Here is a 17,256-nt window from a genome sequence, read left to right as displayed (position 1 = left end):
AGTGTCTCAAAACTTTTAGCACTGTGCTTGACATGTAATTGACCTATAATAAACAGTAATTTCCTTTTGCATTTTTTTGCACTAAGAGACTTCAGTTAAATGACTGTTATCAAATATAAATTAGACTTTACACCTAGATCTAACTTGTAGGCACCTACCATGACTAATACAGTATGTGATATTTGCTTTTCCACTGTCTTCCTTTTCTAACGTTGGTAGGAGAAATGAGGTGTGCATTTTATTTTGGTATTTAATATTTTAACAATGGCAAAGGGAACTAAGCTAAAAATCTTTATAGATTTTACCTCCAAGATTCATGCCAACCTAGGAAAACTGTAGTTCAGTTAGTAAGTTAGAAAACCCTCTGTTCAATTCTCTGAGTGAGAGAAGCTTTGTAAATTACAAGATGTGAAAACTTCTCTTTTCACTTTTCTTCTTCCCAGAATGATTTTTTTTAAGAGGAAAAAGGTAGGGAAATGTTACATATAAGTCAAATTTCTTTAGATGAACCTTAACAGATCAGAAGATTAATGCAGTTACAGTTAAGCCTTCCAAGTAATGGGGTCAAATATTTATGAATTTCATGCCTGATTTAGAGAGGCCAGCTTTCCTAACTTTGAGATCAGCTTTGGTGCTGATGCAGAAGTAGAACAAAGTTACTTAATTGTGCTTGAGAATAAAGTAATGTTGAGAAATGGGGTTGGCAGGAATGGGCAGCTGACAAGCTTGCTGTTCCATTTTGTCCCTTTAGTTAGTACCCTTATTTTCTCTTTCTTTGAAATAGCAGTCATTTTTAACCCACTAACCTTGAAATAAAACATGTACAATACATGAGCAGTTTTATTTTGGATAGCTTAGATATGTTGTACTGAAGAACTAACTAGTTTCAGTTTTATACATTTAGCACTGAGTCTCACATCTACTTTTTTGGGTCCCCCCACCTCTGACTGCAGAATGAGTGGAAATACCATTCATTTCATTGGGGTTTTTTTTTTTTAGTAGTATACAATGTATTCACTACCATGAGTAACCCCTGAAGCTCAAAATGAGTCCTAAGTGACTCTAATTACAACTTTGGTTCTTCATTATGCTTACTTCCCCACATCAGCAGGTGCAGAATGGAAGACAAGTTCAAATCTGACTGCAGTTTGATAAGGGACCTCACATGTCTGTTTTAGTTAACTTTGTTATAATATTACATACAGGCAGCCTCTAGTGCTAACAATTGAAAAGAGGAAAAAAGGCAATTAGCATTAATGTTCAAATGAGTAGTAATGATGCCTTTGACCACAGATATGATATTTTGGGAGGTCAGGTTGTTGGCTCTGTTGTAAGGTTCTAAAAGGATTATTATCTCATGAAAGAGATTGAGAATAGTGTTTCTCTGATGTACAAAATAGTTACCAAATCTGCCCATTCCCAGTCTCATACTAAATTTTTTCCAGTATTATTAACTGTAGTATTTAAGGTACCCAGCCACAGCAGGATGCCAAAGTTAATTAAATGTTGAACTGTCCACCAAATAAAAGTCTAATTGGGTGGGGATTAGACATGAGAAATGAACCTGAGGGAAAATATTAAGCACATATAAGGACATTTGCTCCTAGATGAACTAGTCCAATTAGTGTGTTCAGTGCAGATGGAACTGCCCCATATTAAGGCTTTAAGTATGCATGTCTTAAGTGATGAATGGGGTACATACATCATAAAGACTTAATTTCATTTACCTCTCCAAGAAGTACTAAGACATGGTATTTTCAGGAAGTCATTGTCTCTTTAAAATGAAATGGGTTGCTCAGACAAGCATTTACGTTAAAACATGATGACAGAGGACACTTAACACAAGTTTGAAAACACCATTTTAAATAACAGTTTGGTACTATTTGTTTTTAAGCTAGGACTTTTTAAGAGATGGAATGTCAAAATCAACAAGTTAGATCTTAGTCTCTTGAGGACACTGGTAAATGCCCAGGTTTGTGTATTCTTTTCCCTTATGACAATTATGTTTCCTTGGTTGGCCGTAATATACACTGAAGAAACTTTCTGAATAATTTTCTATTCTGTGAAAATGTTTTTAAAAAGCATTAATATGACTGAAAAAAGGTTTTCTCCAATGGTGTCTACTGTCTTTTTCCCACTCCCAGAAATAATATACTGTAATACCATAATATTTATTTTAAAGGGGGAAATGAGTATATATGAGATCCCAAAAGAAATTAATACCAGAAGTTCATACTAAGCTAAAATACACCTCAACAACAAAATTTTAAGATTATTTTTATTTACAACTTTTGAAAAATGTACATTTTTTACATGGGTTACTTGTGCAACATTAGACTTCAAAGAGCAATAAATTCATAAAAGGTAACAATGAAACATTAGACAAATCACTTATAAGCTTTGTATATCTAAAAGTGTAAATATCCAAAGAAAGATTGTAGACATAGGCTTTCAGGTTCCCGTAACACTGAAAGAGAAGAAACTAAAGCATGCAGCAATAACTCAAGATTTGAGTGGAAAATAGTTTGCCACAGATATATGTGCCCTTGAATTAAAACTAAAAAACAAGATGGAGGATTGTAAGTTTGTTTTTCTAGGGCAATGCTTCTCCTTTAAAAAGATGAAAGGATTTTCAACTTTCCCTAGCTCAAAAACTGTTGATTGTTTCCATTCCTTTGCTCCTACACCTCTAAAAAAATACCAAAACAAACCTTAGAAGACCAATATTCTGTAACCTAACCTGTCAGTATCTTGCTAGGAGTAGATGTGTCAGTTCCTGCAATTGCTGCACTCCCTTGGCTGAGTCCTTCCAACATTTTCTTTCCTACCAGTAAACACTGTCTTGTAATTCTTATTACAAGATATTAGTATCAAATAATTTGTAGCATCTGTTCCCCTTTCAAAACTGTTTACATGGATTTGTTTCCCTGTTTTCTACAGGCCATATTCTAAACACATTGACATCTGAGTTCAACACAAGGGAAGGACCAGCCAGTATGAAACACTTTGGCAATCATTCTGTCAAAAATAACATCCTGGCCTTCAAACTCTTCATAAGAACCACTTGTATAACAATGCATCTTAAAAGCTTAGTGTAAAGTACAGTAACACAAATAACTGCCCGAAGGCTGGAGATGAGATACAACAACAAAAAAAAGAATTAAGCGTTAGTAATTTTTGCAAGTAACCCAGGTACAGTACATTTGATTTCATAGAGGGTGTTTTCTGATGTTTTAACAAGAGAGTAGAAGGGGTAGGAAAAGCTTGGCAAGGGAAGATGGAAACAGCAGAACAGCTATTTTGCTTTTATAAAGTAAATGTAATGACATTGAGGAATAAGAAGGTGATAAACACATCAATATATATTTTTCTTATGCCCAGCCTCCTCTTGTACTCCATCTGCAGTCAACAGTCGCGCCAGCTCTGTTCTACTATGGCAGAAACACGCTTTTCATATTCCCGCTTGTTCTCCTGGTACAGCTGAGCAGCCTGGCTGTTTGCAGGACTATTGGGATTCGGTTCATCCAATAGAGACTATGGAGAAAAGAAATTTAAATGTCAGTTCCTTAATGCAAACAGTTATGTGTTCAGGACAAACAGCTATTTTATCAAGTAATAACACTGGAACTGTCCTAAATTTGCTTTTCTTTTTAACATAACCATACTAACCTAGAATTACATTAATTGTGAACAGTTAAGCAAATACACGAGTAGCTAGGCAAATATATGCATGCGTGTGCGCGCATGGGTGGTTTCTGGTGGTTTGGGGTCTTAAAAAGCCTACCTTTTATCTATAAAATAAACTTTGACCAAATATAAGTAAAAAGGTCTTAAGTTACAACTTTCAAAAAACAACTTGTAATGTAAACACATCGAAGGTCACAGTCATATTAAGAAAAAAATTCACCTGTATGGATGTTAAAATGGAAGACACATCATAGGTTGGACTCCAGCGGTTCTGAAGTATATCCAGACATATACTACCATCTGCATAGACTAAGCACAGAAAAAGGAATGGTAAACATAAGACCACTAAAGTTTTAACATTATTGTCATGACAAAAATAGTCAAGAATACTTTGCTTTTGAAGCTTAAAAAAGATTTCTAGGCTTCTTCCCAACTAACTGCCTAAAAAGATGGATGATCAGGGGATGTCAAAAGTGATTGGTACAAAGATGAAAGAAACTTCATGTTTCTTCTTCTGGAGACTGCCCTATTATCCAGGAAATCATACGTATTTTCTAAAAGGGTCCCTATATAGCCAGCCATACAACTGCAGGAAATTCATTCTATTCATTCATTCCTCAAAGGCCTATTTAAGTCAGCTGCCATCTTTAACTTTCCAGTGAGAGTAAACTACATCTCCTGTGTGAATCGTAAAAGATAGCTCAGAGTTCACAAGATTTCATCTTGTCTTAAAGATAAAAAACATCTGATACCATGAAAAATATTTTATTAGTCTGAATTAAAAGGCAAGCTATTCTAAACTTACTACTAGGGGAAAAAAGCCAAAGTTGGAATCCTATAGTACTGTAGTACTTTTCCAACAATATTTCAATAATAGGATCTAACATTCAATAGGTCTGCAGGGGGACTGGAGAATTTGTATTTTTTAAATCCATGGTAAAAAAAAAATCCATGGTAATTCTGACATGCATCCAAAGTTGAAAATTAATGTTCTACATGCTAGTAATGATAATTACAACACATGGTTACCTCATCCTGGCCTAGCATTAAAAGGCAACCTCAATAGCATCCTTATTTTTTTTTAAATAAGTAAATGACAAAAGAGCATCCAAATCAGGAGGTGCTTAGCCTCTAAACAAGGGAAAGTGCCTTCACTGCTCCAATTCTATGACTACAGATCAAGATGGCAAGGGACCAAGTTCAAATTTCAGAAAATAGCAAGATGCCTAAGCAAATACCCAAGTACTATAGATAAATAAACAGGAAATGTAGAATACCACCATAATAAACATTGCAGTAATTTAAAACACTATCAAAAGCAATACTTGCCATTTGGATGAAACATCTTAGAGACAAATCTAACAGTAGGTGGTTTATTCGGATACTCTTCAGTGAATTCTATTGTAAGTTTAAATGTTCCTGTAGTTAGAAAAGAAAGGGTTAAGAAAAATGTATTTATCACTTTGTTCAATAGTACTTTATTTAATACTGTGTGAGTTTTTTTTAAGTATTAATTGAAATGATGCAAAGATGTAAAGAGGAAGGACAGATTAGGTAGGAAATACATCTCTAGTAATTGCTCTACAGAAGGACAGATATTCTAAAAACCACCACCCAAAGGTGGTTAGTTTTTTGTTTTGCCATTATTCTCTCCCAAACTAAAACACATCCATCATGAATTCAAAATTACTGCCTGCAGGATAATTTTGATCACCACATTTTGAAAATATGCCTAAATGAAATGATAAAAAAAAAAAACTGGCCCTCAAATTTTGCCTTTTTCCTTTAGAAATTCAGCTGCCATCTTTAACTCTCCAGTGATTTCAAATATACTTGGAAAATAAAAGCAGAAAGAGTCAAAAACTAATGCTAGAAATGCAAAACAAGATGCTTTTAAAATTAAAGGGAATAAGTATAAAAATGTTCACTGGTCCCTTTTTCATGTAATAGTGACTATATAATGAAAATTTGATTGAATCTAGTCAGAACAGACTTCATAGCCCCTCTCAAAAACTCTTCAGTAAGACTCAAAGTACTTCACTATAAAATCAACTCAATTATTCACAATAATGTAGGGAATTAATGATAGAAACCATTTAAAAATCACATTTTCTTTATATCACATTCATAACTTCTACAAAACTGTTTTTCTTGTGATGTTTGTTTACTAAATTGAAAATAAATTACTTTTCTTGAATATGTGTCTCCCTAAGGTTCTAAAGCATACTAAGTTATAGACAAACTGGATCTCATTCAAAAATTGTATGATGTTTTGATCTGGGGAGATCATGTCCTTCAAAATGTTAAATTGTGTTTGTTAAATAAATTCAAGAACACAATTGGACAACCCAACTAAAATCTCTTCAAGTATACTTACAAAAAGAATCAAGTTATTATCTGGTATAAGGGAATTCATATTCTACTATGTCACTCTGGTCCATTTAATAAATTATTTATTATAATACAATGGACCTACTTTAGACAGCATAATTTATTACTGGTTCCTTCAGAGTTAGCAATTTATTTTCTCCTTGCTCCCATTAATAAGTGTTTACTGTTTAAGAAAAAATAGAGAATATTACCATCATTCTACTGCTGTATCTATTACATAACAATCCCAAAAAGTTTGTTTTTCATTACTTAGTTCATAAGGAAACAATTTGCTAACAAAGTTACACTTGGTATGAACACCTTTCCCAAAATTCAGAATACTTCAAACTGCAACTTAGTGTTGGGGGTGTAGCTCAGTGGAACAGTGCTTGCCTAGCATGTCTGCACAAGGCCCTGAGTTCCACCCTCAGCACTGCAAATAAAGTAAAATAAAATATATAGAGACATGTTATATTCCCCAAACTGTTATCATTTCAAAAAATATTTGAGTTTGGAAGCCAGATCTGAAGACACTATGTACTATAACTAAGGCTAGAAAGTAAAATATTATGAAATGGACAAACATACCATAGACCATCAGAATATATATACTCCACCTTTATCACCACCTGGTCATAAATCTTCTTCCTTTTGAGGAAGAAAACAATCCTTCCTTTTCAGTGGTATTGAAAATATAACAAGCAGGAAAAAGTGGGAGTGGCAGAGAGTTCAAAACTTTCAGCTTCCTTTTGTACCTCAAGTGTAAAGACATCAGGATCAATGCTGAAATCTGATTAAAGTATAGGTAAGTGACTGATCACCATGAAATTGCTCTAAAACTGGACAGCCTTCACAGCATACCTTAAATCCAGACCATCATTCAATATAATCTCTAAAGGTGGTAAAACAATACATTAGAAAGTAAAAGCAAAATCAATAGAAGAGCACAGTTGGATAAGTGTACAAAATGTGTGGTCAGACAGTCCTGGGCACAAATCCTTGCCTTGCTACTAACTTGCTGTGAAACCTCAGGGAAGGTACTCAACTTGACTAAACCTCAAGTTCCTTGGACTGGGTATGGAACTCAGAGGTAGAGTGCTTGCCTAGCATGTACAAGGCCCTGGGTTCAATCTCCAGTACCCCAAAGTAAATAAGAATAAACTGGAAAAAAAAGAATAAACTGGAAGTTCTTCATATGTAAAGTGAGGTTAATAGTAGTACTCACTACTTACCACAGCATTATTGAGGTTTACTTTAAATAAGGCAAATATGCATAGTGCCACAAAATTAAGCGCTCCATAAATATGGGAAATTAGTTTAACTAGAATTCTAAAGTCTTAACTTCTGTAGACCTTACTAAAGGAGACAAAAATAAAAAATGCAAACTTAACTGTCAGTAAGAAATATACAGCTAAGGTATGAAGCCTTGGCTCCTCTTGGAGAGCGCTCGCCCAGTAATCAGGAGAAATATACAGCTAATGAATTCAGATATTAAATGGTGCTTGCTTTCTGGCACGTATCAAACACTCAGTTAAATTCGAGTTGAGTATATATGTTGTTGGCTCACAAATTCCTTGACTTGAGCTTTCTGCCTAACACTTGCCCAGAAGTTCAACAAGATGATTACCTAGCTACCAAAGTTAATCAAACATCTGTTAAAGCAGCTTTTAATATTGAGAAGTAAAGCAACCTGTTTGTGTCTACCTGGATATAAATTAAGACCAAACTTTTATTCAGTGTACACATTAAAGGGAGGTATTTCATATTCTTAGTCACATTGTTTAATGTCATAACCTCTTTAGTACAACCCTCAATGCAATTCCTAAGATCTAAACAAATGTCATAAAAATTAAGACTCACAGAATTAATACCATACAATTTGAGACTAGAGCTTACCCTCAGAATATTTAGAAGGTTAGGCTTTAAAATAACTGAAAACTTAGCCCTTGCTACTGTTGTACCCAATTTCTACTGGTTTTGTTCATCTCCCTGAGGAAGTCAAAACAGTTTAGGGAAAGTAACAATCCATGTATACATAAAGACCAGGAAAACTGTATAAATGTGTTAAATGACTGGTGTACGGCAATAAGGACTGAGAGGATTGAACTGGAGAATGTATGTTTTGCACAAAGACATACACAAATTCAAAATTTTGAAAATACCATGTTTGGCCAAAGAAAACCCCTCTGCAGGTATTTCCTGCCATTTGGCTAATACTTTGTGACCTCTAAGGAGAAAGTAAAGCACATGTAATTTAAAATTTTTTTGATGACTGAAAATTGTGATTTTTAAGATAATACCCCAAAATCTTTCATTATAAGATTTATTTAAAGAATACCCTGAGTGAACTCTCCATAAAAAATAAAGATTTACACTTAACTTCTTAAGAACACATCTATTATGAAAGGAAATCCAGTACCATACCATGTCTATTAACAATTTTTAGATGATGAATATTATATTTTGAGATTTGTATTCATTAATATATACCAAGATGTTTTGACAAGGAAGTATTTCAACTCAATGTTTTGGCTGTATAAGTTCTTCAGAACATATTCATCTTACTTTAATTATGTGAAGTCAAGTCAAATTACCTTTAAGAATTCCTTAAGATTTCCTCTATTTAGGGCCTGGCTCTCCTAGAAACTTCTACCATGAATGATTTACAAGGAAGAAGCAAAAGTAGTTTGAGAGTTCTTAATATGTATAACACATTGGAAATAGTAAAGTCAACTATGTCACTTATCCCTAATCAGTCTTTTCCCTAACTATAAATTCCCCAACTATTAATACAGGTCAAACATTTTTTGTACCAAGTTCTAGGCATCTGTGGAGATCAGACACTTTGACAGAATGAATCTGAGAAGGGTACTGTCATTTAGCCTGAGTAATTCCTTTCAGTAATGCCATAATGGAGATACAAAACATCAAAAATAGAGTCAGTAATGTCAAAAGGGGCAGTCCAGGTAGATAATGGATTCCATAAGTACCTTTTCAATTCATACCACTTAAAACAAGAGAAGCACCCTTGAAATTTTAAGTACCCAACATCCAGCAAAGTGATGTACAATTAATAAAGCTGTGCCTAGCGTAAAACAGTCTGAATAAAATGAGGAAAAAAGACAATGAAAACACAGCCTACTAGACCTGAAGCAAATACACAGTTAATCTTCACGCAAAGCTTAGGTGTTAAAAATCAGCACCAGCCGGGAGTGGTGGCGCATGCCTATAACCCCAATGACTCCAGAGGCTAAGGCAGGAGGATCACAACTTCAAGGCCAGCTTCAGCAACTCAAGTGAGGTTCTAAACCTCACCTGTCTCACCTGCAAGACCCTGTCTCAAAATTTAAAAAAAGTGGGGGATGTAGTTCAGTGATTAAGTGCCCTGGGTTCAAACCTCAGCACAAAATCGAACAAAACAAGCACTAATCTAGTAAAGAAAAATTAAATCTAGCTAGTTCTCGCATCAATCAGTTCAAATGATTAGCTTCACCAAATATGTCCTTAGGCTCACCCTCTCCTGTCATATCTTTTATCGTTCTACTTTAGAACAGTGCAATTTACCCTGGGGGTAAGGTAGAACAGAAGCTAAAAGTATTCAGATGACTGTCCACAGTTTCCTAAGGAAATCTCAGTATTTGAGACAAATTATCAAACTGGTTGATCTCTACTTACCTCACAGCATTCTGGGGATTGGCAGCATCAAAAAGCAATCTGACTCCACAACATAAGTTTATATTACGTACTGTTTGCAGAAATGTTTTTGTTCCCACTTTCAAAGTGAAGGGTGTGTGTCTGTGTTTGCATGTGCATGCACAATGCTATGTGGCCAAAGGAAGATAAAGTATTGAGGAAAAAATAATAAACGATTCTTCTCTTTTTAAAATATGTAAGATATTAAAGAATTGCATGAGCTCAAATATTTTTAATCTTACCCATCTTTTAAATGTATTAAACTTTCAAAAACAACAACACACAAACACACATACACAATTGAGCACAAGTATAATCATCACTATTTCCTGATTGTGATATTGTATATAGTCATTCAAGATGTTACCAAACAGAGGTTTGTTTGGGGGGATAAGTGAAGGATATACAGGGTCTGTATGGAATATTTCTTGCAACTGCATAGGAATCTGTATCTCAAAATAGAAAGTTTTAAATTTTTTGCATTGCTGAGGATTGAACCCAGGGCCTCACATATAACAGGCAAGCAATCTACCACTGAGCCACATCCCCAGTCCTCAAAGAGTTTTTAAAGAGCAATTAACATTTGTGTTTTTGAACATTAAACCTAAACAACTTTAAAAAATATGTACCTATTGGTATATGTAGAACCTTCAAATAGGTCGGACACTGGTCGAAAGTGTACAATTAAGGCTAACCACAATTCTGAAGCTGGCTTGAGTAGTGATCATAAAGTCTTGATGAAAGAACACACCACAAATTCATTTAAAATCAAGAGAAAATATTATACTGAAATTAGGCATTTAAGACGATCATAGAGTAGTGAGGTTGACAGGCATTCAATATCAGATTGCAGAGAACAGATTATTATGTGCAAGGGATTTTTGCATCCAGTCAGCATCCAACAAATACATTTTAAGCACCTGCTGAACACAACTCCTGTTCTTGGGATAGAATTCTGAACCAGATGACCTTTGGGGTCTTTGCTGATTGTCAGTAACTGGTTGGTTTCATATTAACTCAGTATTTCTAATGTGAAGGGCTGAATTTGTCAGGATCACAGCCCAAACCTCAAAATTCTTAGTACCAGGGATATGATGCTCCTTTTAACAAGTGATCACCTTACCCAGATTATTCTTAAAAGAAGAAAGCAAGAGAAAAGGTGCAATTCTAGTTAAGCGGACAAGTTCCAGAACAACCTGCCACCCACTGGATTCCACTCAAGCCTTTAGTAGACAGAGGCTAGGCAGAAGCAGGTTCCTAAGTAGGAGGCACTTGCAGGACGATTGGGAACCCCTTCCCCAGCTGATCAGGCTCCTGAAAGGTGGGTAAAGAAACTCTCTCTTACCATCCTCAAATGGGGTCCCTTCGGGCCTGCAACACAGAGAAAACCAGTCAGTTCCCGCTTAAAGGGTTCCCTTCTCCGGTTCATTTTAAGGGGTTGGCCATCCAAGGTCTGCCACCCCTACCTCTGGCCAACCGCCGCTGCCTAGGTTGAAAAACCACTACAAGTACACATTTGGGGCTCAGAAACACAGTACAGGCCGCCGCGCCTAACCACCACCTGCCCACCCCGCCCCCCTAGAACTCCAAACGGTTCCCCCGGCAGCGGGAACCAAACTAATCGAGGCACAGGCTCCGGGGAGGCGCCTAGGCCCGACCAAACCCAAACATTTTCCCTTTCACCCCCGCCTTCTTAAGGGGCCTGACCCAGAGAGCACACTGAGGCGGTTGGTGTCCCCCCATCCCTCGCCAGCGCCGGGAACGCAGACTCACCCAAAAATGACCGCGTTCCAAACCATTATGTTGTTCTCGGACGGAGCCCCACTGACTCCAGCCGGAGGATCCTCCTGCAACCTTTAGAGAGACAGGGCCCCCGAGTCCGGCACTCGCATCCGCCCTCCGCTACCTTCACTCCACCCCACCCGGTCCGCCTCAGGACCCGCCCTGTGCCCCGGCGGGCAGCCCCCGGCCTCCGCTGTCCCTGACGGTTTACCTCTTGAAGTCCCGCATGAGGCGCCGCCGAGCCGGTGTAGACATATCTCTAGCAGGGTCAGGGGTGGGGCATACACCAGAGTCTCGGGTCCCCGCGGACGGTAAGGAGGCCGAGGAGGCTGAAGAAGCCGAAGAAGGCGAAGAGGAAGCACCCAGCGGAACAGCACTGCCTCTCCGAAGTCGAGGGTCGGTCTGGCGCCGGCTAAGCACCACCCCGGAGTAGACGGGGGCTGAACCAACCTGAAAGGAAAGGGGGGGGGGACGCCTTACGCCGGACAGGCCATACCAAGACGAGCGGGGGGGGGAGCGAAAGTTGCTTATGTCATGAAACCCCAGCTAGGAAGCAGGGAGTGGTTCCCGGATGGTCAAGGGTGAGAGGCAAGCTTCGGGGCAAATGAAAGCCTACAGTTCACAAGGATTTAGTGGTGGAACGGGTCTGTCTCCACTGACCAATTCGAAGACCAACCCTGGGAAGTTTTCAGCTTTTTTCTTTCTCTCTTTTTCTTTTAAGACCATATTATTTATTAAAGTGCACACTATCGCTGGGGTGGGGAAAGGAGGCGAGGGGAGGAGATTACCAAGTCCCAAGCTAGTGGAAGTAGGAGTGGGCGGAGGCAAAACCGGTTCCCAGAAAGCGGGAACTCTAGAGTACAATCCCCGGCGGACACAGAAGACCCGGATGGGGGGTGCGGGGGTGCGGGGGTGCGGGGGTGCGGGGGTGGGGTGGGGGAATTAAGATCATGGAAAAGCAAAAGAATAAATCAGTCTTGACTATGAAAGGAGGCCCTGGGTCCCTTTTATATAGAATGAATGTGCAGGATTCTGATCCTAACATTTAGGGGTCAGTGATTACCCCAAAGCTGAATAAAATGGTGTTGGGTGTCCTCAGGGAGAAAAGGGGAGCTAAGGCAAGCATAATATGTTTGTGTTTGTTTGTTTGGTTTGTTTGTTTTAGTTCTGGGCACTCACAATTTGGCTCTGGAACCACATTTCCCCCTTGGCAGTTCAACAAGCCAAGCAGCTAGTATATATTCAGAAGAGTCCAAAGTATCCGACTGCAGAGAATTGGAAGGACAGTGGATCTGGAGTAAAAATAACAGTAAGATGTGCGTGGAAAAGCTGCAGGTTTCAGGGAGGAGTCACAGTTAGTACGTGGACCTGCAAAAGCAACAACATTTTTAAAGAAGAATTTTTAAAGGTCAATTCAAAATAATTTAGAAGGTAGGAAAATGCTCACTTAAGAATTATAGAAAATATGAGAAAGGTAGGCTTAACTCATGGACAGTTTTGAATGTCAAGCTAATGGATTCCTTGGAAGGTGGTTGAGCAGGAAAATGACATCATTAGAGCTGTGCTAATAAAAGTTTGACCCCAGGAGAGCAGCTAGTCCACTCTTGCAGTATTCTAGGTGAGAGATACTGATCCAGGCAATGCCCATAAAGGAGAGGACGGGATGAATGGAGAGAATTTGGCAACAGATTGAATGTGGGTCAAGAGAGTAACAGGAGTCAATAATAGTTGAAGCTCTAAGTCCCAAGGTAAGTGGGGATTTGAAGGTGCCATTATCAGGATTAGCATATAGAGGGGAAGGATTCAAGTTTGGGAGAGGAAATTTTAAGTGGGATTTATTGAGTTCATGGGACTGATGAGACATCCACATGAAGATGTCCAGGAGGAATCAGATGTGCATGAATTTGTTTTTAACATGGGAGGCAGGACCACTTGACAATGGTAGTGATTCTAGCTGCTGCTTAACAACAGGTACCTTCCTGCTCAAGGATTTGTATCTCCCATTAACTCCAACTTATCAGTTAAGGCAAGTCTCCTTAATAGCATCATATGGCTGTGGTGGGAAGTAGGTGCCAAAATAAATTTAAAAATGCTATCCCTTGCATGTAGGACTAAACATACATATATGGAATCAACAAGAACAAGATGTGCAAAAGCGAATAAACTTATTTTCTATCACAGAGTTGTAGGTCAACTCCAGTTTCTTGCGGTTATAGGACTGATGTCCCTATTTCCTTACCAGCTCACAAATGGAGACCACTCTCAACTCCTAGAAGCTACCTACAGCCTGGACCACGTGTCCTACTATTTGGAAGATGGGTGAGCAAGGAAGTGAAATCATTAGAGCTGAGCTAATCTCCCAGCAACAGAGAATTTCTCTTCCATCAAACCCTTCTCACACTTTGAATCTCCTTCTCCAGGGAGAACCTAGTCCACTTTAAGGGCTTATCTCATTAGGCCAGGCCCATCCTGCATAATCTCCCTATCTTAAAATTATCTAATTTGGGACCTTAATTAAATCTTCTAAATAGCTAAGTGGTAAAGCACTTGCCTAGCATGTGCAAGGTCCTGGGTTCCATCCCAGCACTGCCAAACAAACAAACAAGTAAATAAAAATCTGTAGAGGGCTGGGGAGATAGCTCAGTCGGTAGAGTGCTTGCCTTGTAAGCACAAGGCCCTGAGTTCAATCCCCAGCACCAAAAAAAAAAAAAAAAAAAAAAAAAAAAAAAAAAAAAAAAAAATCTGTTAAATTTCTTCAGAGTAGAAAATACATTGGTGTTTGGTTTGATAACTGGGAGAAGGTGGATGTATACACCAGGACCCAGGAATCTTAGGGGAGGGTAGCATCTTAGAATTCCACCTACCACAGCAATAGCAGGATAGGAGAAGTATGTGAGTCTCCAAATGGTGAGGGATTGTGCAATACAAGAATCATCGATCTGGTGGAGTCAGGACAAGCTTCCTGATATGGATCTATTTCAATTTTGCTTCAAGAGATGAAAATCAGCTTGAGAGAGGAGAACTCAAGCAGTCTATATAAGGGCAGCAGCATGAACCAGGGCATGGAGCTAAACCGTGTTCTACGGAAGCAGGCAAGTTAGCATGGCTAACAGACAGGTTCTTCACTGGGGAAGGATGAGATCTCAGCCTGGAAAAAGGAGGCTGATGGAAGTTGACTAAATACCCTCAAATGCATGGATGGGTAATTTAGGTTTTAATGGCATTTAGAATTTTTTAAATACCTTTATTTTATTTATTTTTATGTAGTGCTGAGGATTGAACCCAATGCTTCACATGTGCGAGGCAAGCACCTTGCCACTGAGCTACAACCCCAGCCCAGTAGTTTAGGTTTGATGGGCAGCATTTATAAGAGTTGAGCATGAGAGAGATAGATTGAATATATCCTACTGAGAAGCAGCACACATTGTCCTGGATAGTATGAAAGGGACTAGAAAGCTCTGCTACTGAATATAAATGTTTGAAATTCATTGCAAGACATGGATGCATTTAGGGGCTGAGGATGCCTAGCATTTGTGAGGCCCTGGGTGTGATTCCCAGCACTGTGGGAAAAAAATGTATTTACATTTGTTGTGGGCTTCTCCTTTTTCTGAAACCCCCTTTCCCTTCCTTCCTTGGAATGTATAATCAAGACAAATAAGAGTATGAACCACAGCAGTTTGGAAGCCCCACGGCACCTGCCTGAGAATAGCATTTTCTGACTGTAGAATGGAAGCGCATCACAGGAACACTGTGCCCCCACATTCCTCATCAGAAGCAGGGTTGTCATAGCAAGCAGTAACACAGAAGATTGTTTCCCAGCACAGACGATTATCAGGCTAGAACATACTAACTATAGCACCGTTGGCCAAGCATTCCTTCCACCTCCGTCTCACCTTGACATCTTGAAGATAAACCCTCTTCAGAGCTAAGCCCCAACCCCACCTCCACTCGAGAAAATGGGCCAAGAAACAAGAAGTCTTTTCAATTTAAAGAGAAGTGTATTGGCAATTAATCTGTGCATTTTCATGGGTATTTCAACCCTAGGGAAGATAAGAGATTCCAAATTATTCACAGGCAAGGATGGAAATTTTTCCTGAAAGGGAGGACTGAATTATGGAACTATATGACTAGGGAAATTGTGGAGTTCATTCATGAAGATTTCATCAGGTAGAATGGATTCTGACTTTCCTGAACTATTTTGGGTCAGGGAAGATATGGAATAACTATCATTTCTTGAATTATAAGACTGAATTTCGATTTCTATTATTTAGTGAAGGCAATTGACTTTTATTTTCCTATGACTGTCATTTTTTTTTTTTGTACCAGGGTTTGAACCCGGGGCACTTAATCACTGAGCCACATCCCCAGCCCTTTTTATTTTTTCTTTTGAGACAGGGTCTCACTAAGTTACTTAGAGCCTTGCTAAGTTGCTGAGGCTAGCTTCGAACTTGCTATCCTTTTGCCTCAGCCTCCTGAGTTGCTGGAATTACGGGCATGCACCACTATGCCTAACTGACTTCCACTTCTAATGATAATATTTGGTATAAATAGCAACTAAGAAACAACTGAGCCTGATATGGTGGCAATGTCTAATCCCAGTAACTCAGGAGGCTGAGGAGAAGGATCACAAGTTCAAGGCCAGCCTCAGGAATTTAGCAAGGCACTGTTTCAAAATTTTAAATTTTAAAAAGGACTGAGGATATAGTTCAGTAGAAAGACCCCCTAGTTTCAACCGCCAGTACCAAGAAAAAGAAAGAATGAAGAAATGAAACAGAAAAAATAAAATCAAATCAAAAGTTCTTTCTTGACTCCAGTGATATTACAAGATAAGTCCAGAGAACCACTTATAAAAAGCAACAGTTATCACAGATCACAATGTGTCTCGTGGCAAGTAGTAGTTTGTATTCTACCTACAGCCCCTAGGGATATCAGAATTTAGAGAACAGGATAAATTAGGACTTTGAATGTAGGATTCCCTAACTGCTGAATTACTGAATCAAGAGAACAAATGTGGTAGGCTGAATAAGTTGCACACCCCCCCCCCCCCCCCCCCCCCCGCATCTCCATGTTTGAATAAATTTCTGGAACCTGTGAAATGTAACCTTATGTGGCAAAAGGGACTTTTTAAGAATCAAGAAAGAGGGAAAATATCCCAGATTAAGTGGGTGGGCCTGATGCAGCAACACAGGTCCTCACAAGAGGGATGAAGTAGGAGTCAGAGTTCAGAGAGAAAACCATGTGATGAAGCAGAGGCTGGAGTGATGCAGTCATCAGCCAAGGACATAATGAATTATGATAGTAGAAGTTGGGAGTGTCAAAATATAAATAAAGAAAAAGAAATTGAAAGAGGCAAAAAATAGATTTTCTTTTGGAGCCTCCAGAATCAATGAGTTTGGTTTTAAACTTCTGAGGTCCCAAACTCCAAGAGAATAAATTCTGTTCTCTTAAACCACTAAGTTTGTGATAATTTGTTACAGCACTGTAACAAATATGAAGCTATATCAACAGAAGCTACAATGTTGTGGGTTGGAATTCAATCAAACCAGCCACAGACATTAGAACTACAACCAACCAAATTCACCTTTTTACTATGGCCTGCAAGATAAGAAATGGTTGAAAAAAACCAAATGAAGAATAATATTTAATAATATTTCATGACAAATGAAAATTACATAAAATTCAAATCTCAGTGTCCATAAGGAAAGTTTCACTGGGATGCAACCA

At 38.4% G+C, this 17,256-nt stretch overlaps 1 protein-coding gene across 1 annotated transcript; it reads right to left on the bottom strand.

Annotated features, from left to right (window-relative positions):
* Positions 1–2,266: 2,266 nt before the first annotated feature.
* Ube2a (ubiquitin conjugating enzyme E2 A) lies at positions 2,267–11,978 on the bottom strand. The gene is made up of 6 exons (XM_047536568.1): positions 11,744–11,978; positions 11,524–11,604; positions 11,096–11,121; positions 5,017–5,106; positions 3,908–3,996; positions 2,267–3,534 (listed from the first exon to the last, which is right to left on the bottom strand). Exons 1-6 carry the CDS (start codon positions 11,785–11,787, stop codon positions 3,406–3,408), a joined length of 459 nt encoding a protein of 152 aa, XP_047392524.1. The 5' UTR covers positions 11,788–11,978; the 3' UTR covers positions 2,267–3,405.
* Positions 11,979–17,256: the final 5,278 nt, after the last annotated feature.

The sequence above is a fragment of the Sciurus carolinensis genome, chromosome X (assembly GCF_902686445.1).
Source record: "Sciurus carolinensis chromosome X, mSciCar1.2, whole genome shotgun sequence".
Lineage (NCBI taxonomy): Eukaryota > Metazoa > Chordata > Mammalia > Rodentia > Sciuridae > Sciurus > Sciurus carolinensis.
Note: the sequence above shows the minus strand (reverse complement) of the source record. Positions and strands in the feature narration are given on the sequence as shown.